At 41.0% G+C, this 3,361-nt stretch overlaps 1 protein-coding gene across 1 annotated transcript in view; it reads right to left on the reverse strand.

Annotated features, from left to right (window-relative positions):
- Positions 1–1,073, reverse strand: part of SARC_03123 (hypothetical protein) — a gene marked incomplete at its 3' end in the record, with an annotated part of 5,835 nt that extends 4,762 nt beyond the window's left edge. Inside the window, exon 1 of the mRNA XM_014303089.1 lies at positions 50–1,073. Coding sequence (XP_014158564.1) covers positions 50–941 — 892 coding nt within the window. The 5' untranslated portion in view covers positions 942–1,073. The remainder of the gene's footprint in view (positions 1–49) is intronic.
- Between the last annotated feature and the right edge of the window lie 2,288 nt (positions 1,074–3,361).

The following is a 3,361-nucleotide window of genomic DNA, read 5'->3' on the forward strand; positions in this document are numbered from 1 at the left end:
TATAAACTTATAAATATATGCATCTGTGACAGATGCCTATTCTGCTTACCTGCATCTTCATCATAGATCTCGTAGAAATCACCACACTGATAGAGTAATAAATGGCCAGGATATTGTGCTCTAAAGGAATCCCATTGCTTTTTGAGTTCTGTGGTACGGACGGTATCCTTCTTGAGTTCTTCAGTTGCTATTAAGCCACTCTCCAATTCTTTTGATTCAAGTGCTTGTATGGTTGCGCTTTGTGTCTGCTCAGTTGTTGTTGGAGTGGCCGCACCCCTCTTGCTCTTCGGCTTCTGTAGTATATATTCTACCTCTGAGGGGCTGCTTCCCAATTCCTCAACAGTTTTTCCCGCTTGAAGTGGCATATTATCACCATTTATATCCCTACTACGTAAATTTGTCTCAGTTATGCCACTACCTTTCTGAGCTAGCATCTTCCTTCGCTTCGTCACGCGTCGTTTTACAGTCAACGTATCCGTCAAGTTAAACCGTTCCAGAGGTGTATCTACAGACATGATCTCCTCTACTGTGGCCTTCCCCTGTGCCGTTGCATTAGGCGTTGGAGTGCTGTGTGCATGTAATCTAGGTACAGCTGTCCTGATACTAGCTTTTACAATCCTCAATGTGTGTGCATGCACTGTAGTACCTCTAAACTCGCACATTGGGGCCCCACCTTCACAACTCCGTTTTGCTTGTGTATGTAAGCTTCTTCTGAGTAGACTATAAAACTGTGTACCAGTATACTCAGAACAGCATATAGACTTGCCCACGCAACTCTTTACTCTGCTACATGGTGTCTGCACGGACAAACAACGAATTGATTGCCTACCACCATCGAGTACAAGTTGGGTATAGTTGGATAAACGTGGGTTTAATTCAATTCGGGTGTTCGATCGTGTGGCGCGTGTCGCCCAAGTGCGAACTGTCTGACTGTAACGCATCCTGCAGATAGTAGAGGTTACTTGATAATTGCGATTGACTAAAAGGTAATTGACAGAGGACAATGCATTGTTTTCCAACGAGCACTTGTGACTATATTAGCATCTTCTCCATCACTTGGACAAAGCCACTGTAACTATACCCATTTGCGATGCAAGTGTTGTGTATGGCAACATGCAAGTGATACTGCCTGATGCACCCTTCCAAGATATTGCACCAAAAGGATGTGATGCGGAAGGTCACCTGGACAAGCACAGGTATTTAATTCATAGCCTACTACAGTATATTTACTTTTTTTACACAATACATTATATAGTGTCATAGCCCCTTCATTCATCAACAATATATGTTTTGGAAAAAAAGCACGGTATTTACCAACAGGTCGATATCATTGACTATGAGGACACCAGATTTGATACATACATAGTAACGTAGTGACACTACACCCATGCGATACCGTATACCGACGAGCGGCCTGTACAAATACTAAATTTGTCAACAATCCCGAGGTTTCCCTTCCGGTGGCTGATTGGCTATGCTCTAAATATCACTGTCAGACACCAATATATAAATTTAACATTTGCCGTAACTTTTAAGGTATCGATTTATCAGGCTATCAAAACGGAACACTTTCAATTTATAATTTAGAGCTTAGGTGCTAAACGTACGACCGTCCATCACAGAAGTAGACTTTTGACCAGAATGTATCTGTCAGAATCCCGGAACTAGGGGCAGGTTACACCCCGCTAGTCTAGAGAATGCAATAGCGCAATCAAATTACTATCTATACGAGACTGTGATATTGGGCTGTAGCTGCTTTGAAGAATCTCCTGGACACTTTCCTTATCAAATCTGTACCTCACACGCTAACAGCGAATCGCCAGTCAAAGATACATTATGATGCTATGATTAACTGAGACAAGACGCGATATCTGGTGTTTTGGTGGTTCATTATATTGGAACAGAATCAATTCTATTCTATTGAAGTCAAGATGCGCCTTTCTTAAGCCCTAAGAGCTAAAAGTCCTTTTGTCCTAATTAAAGTTGTTTTGTTCATATTTAGTTTTTTTTTGTCACATCCATACATAGCTTCCTATAAATTGAACATTTTTCTCTCCAGTGGTGGTCTTTTGGAAGGATTTTGCTTGACGCGTCAAGAGTTTTTCTTCTTTTTTGGAAGTCTTTTATTTGGCGCGCAGTTTCGTTTTAGGAGGCTATGCTCTGGGGCTATTCCCCGAAGCTCGAAGGTAGGGACTACTTAGTCTACTCTATTGAGTCTCACTAACTTAGTCTACTCAAGTTAGTCTCTAGTCGGGTCACCGGGGGAGTCTGGGAGTCTCTGGGACAGTAGTCATTGGCTGATGCGGCGTTGATAAAAATACATGCACTTCCTACTTCTACAAAATCTAAAATAGTTTTAATAATGAATAGGATATGTTGACAACTAAAATGACGAAATAATCCATCGCCAGCTGTTCACACAAAGTACACACATGCACGTATCGCTCGCATCAGGTGACATCAGCTGGTAGTGTTGGACTGTTGGGATCTGGGATACCGTGTGTTTACTGTAGTCAGGGAACGTAAACCTCTCAGGCACGACATGATATATACAAGCAAATAGCTATCCCTAGTATTAATAATACAACACAAAGAACACGAATCTTGTATATAGCGGAGTGCAGTCATTAGTTCTTATTCGCAATGGCCCAGGGGGGTCATGGAGGTCATGGTGCGCGGAGAATGAAATCGCTGCGACAAGCTAATAGAGAACCCAGTCCCGCGGCACGTGAACAGTGGAAGGTGTGTTCATATGTTGGCTATTGTCTTTATGTCTTTGTATATATAGTTGACTGCAGTGGAAGATGTGCTCATATTTTAGTGTTTGCTTTTTGACAGTATGCATAAAGTGGAGAAGCATGCCTCGCTCAGTATTTGACATCTATCGGCGTAGGCTACTGTTTACTCGCGCTCGTTCCGTATTTGATCTGAATGAGAGGCTGGAAATTAGAGTGCATGAGGGGTACCTGCAGTCCAACATATTCAGGCTGTGGGGGGACATATGTTCTTATACATTTGATCGAAACACGGGGATACATGCTATACAATTGATTTTCACATATCGGTATAAATATCCGAACATCATTTTGCATAAATATACACCTGAAAGAATTATAGTATACTCAGAATGCCAGGAAGTAACATAGATTTAGACAAATTTAAACTTAATTTATTCCAAACAACATGTGGTAATAATGTATATATATCCGTACATTGTCCTAGTTATCAAAATTCCTGGTTAAATAGATCTCTGCTCTTGAAATTTTACATGTACGTTATATATATATATATATATATATATATATGTGTGTGTGTGTGTGTGTGTGTGTGTGTGTGTGTGTGTGTGTGTGTGTATATATAT

This window comes from Sphaeroforma arctica (assembly GCF_001186125.1).
Source record: "Sphaeroforma arctica JP610 unplaced genomic scaffold supercont1.153, whole genome shotgun sequence".
Taxonomy (NCBI): domain Eukaryota; class Ichthyosporea; order Ichthyophonida; genus Sphaeroforma; species Sphaeroforma arctica.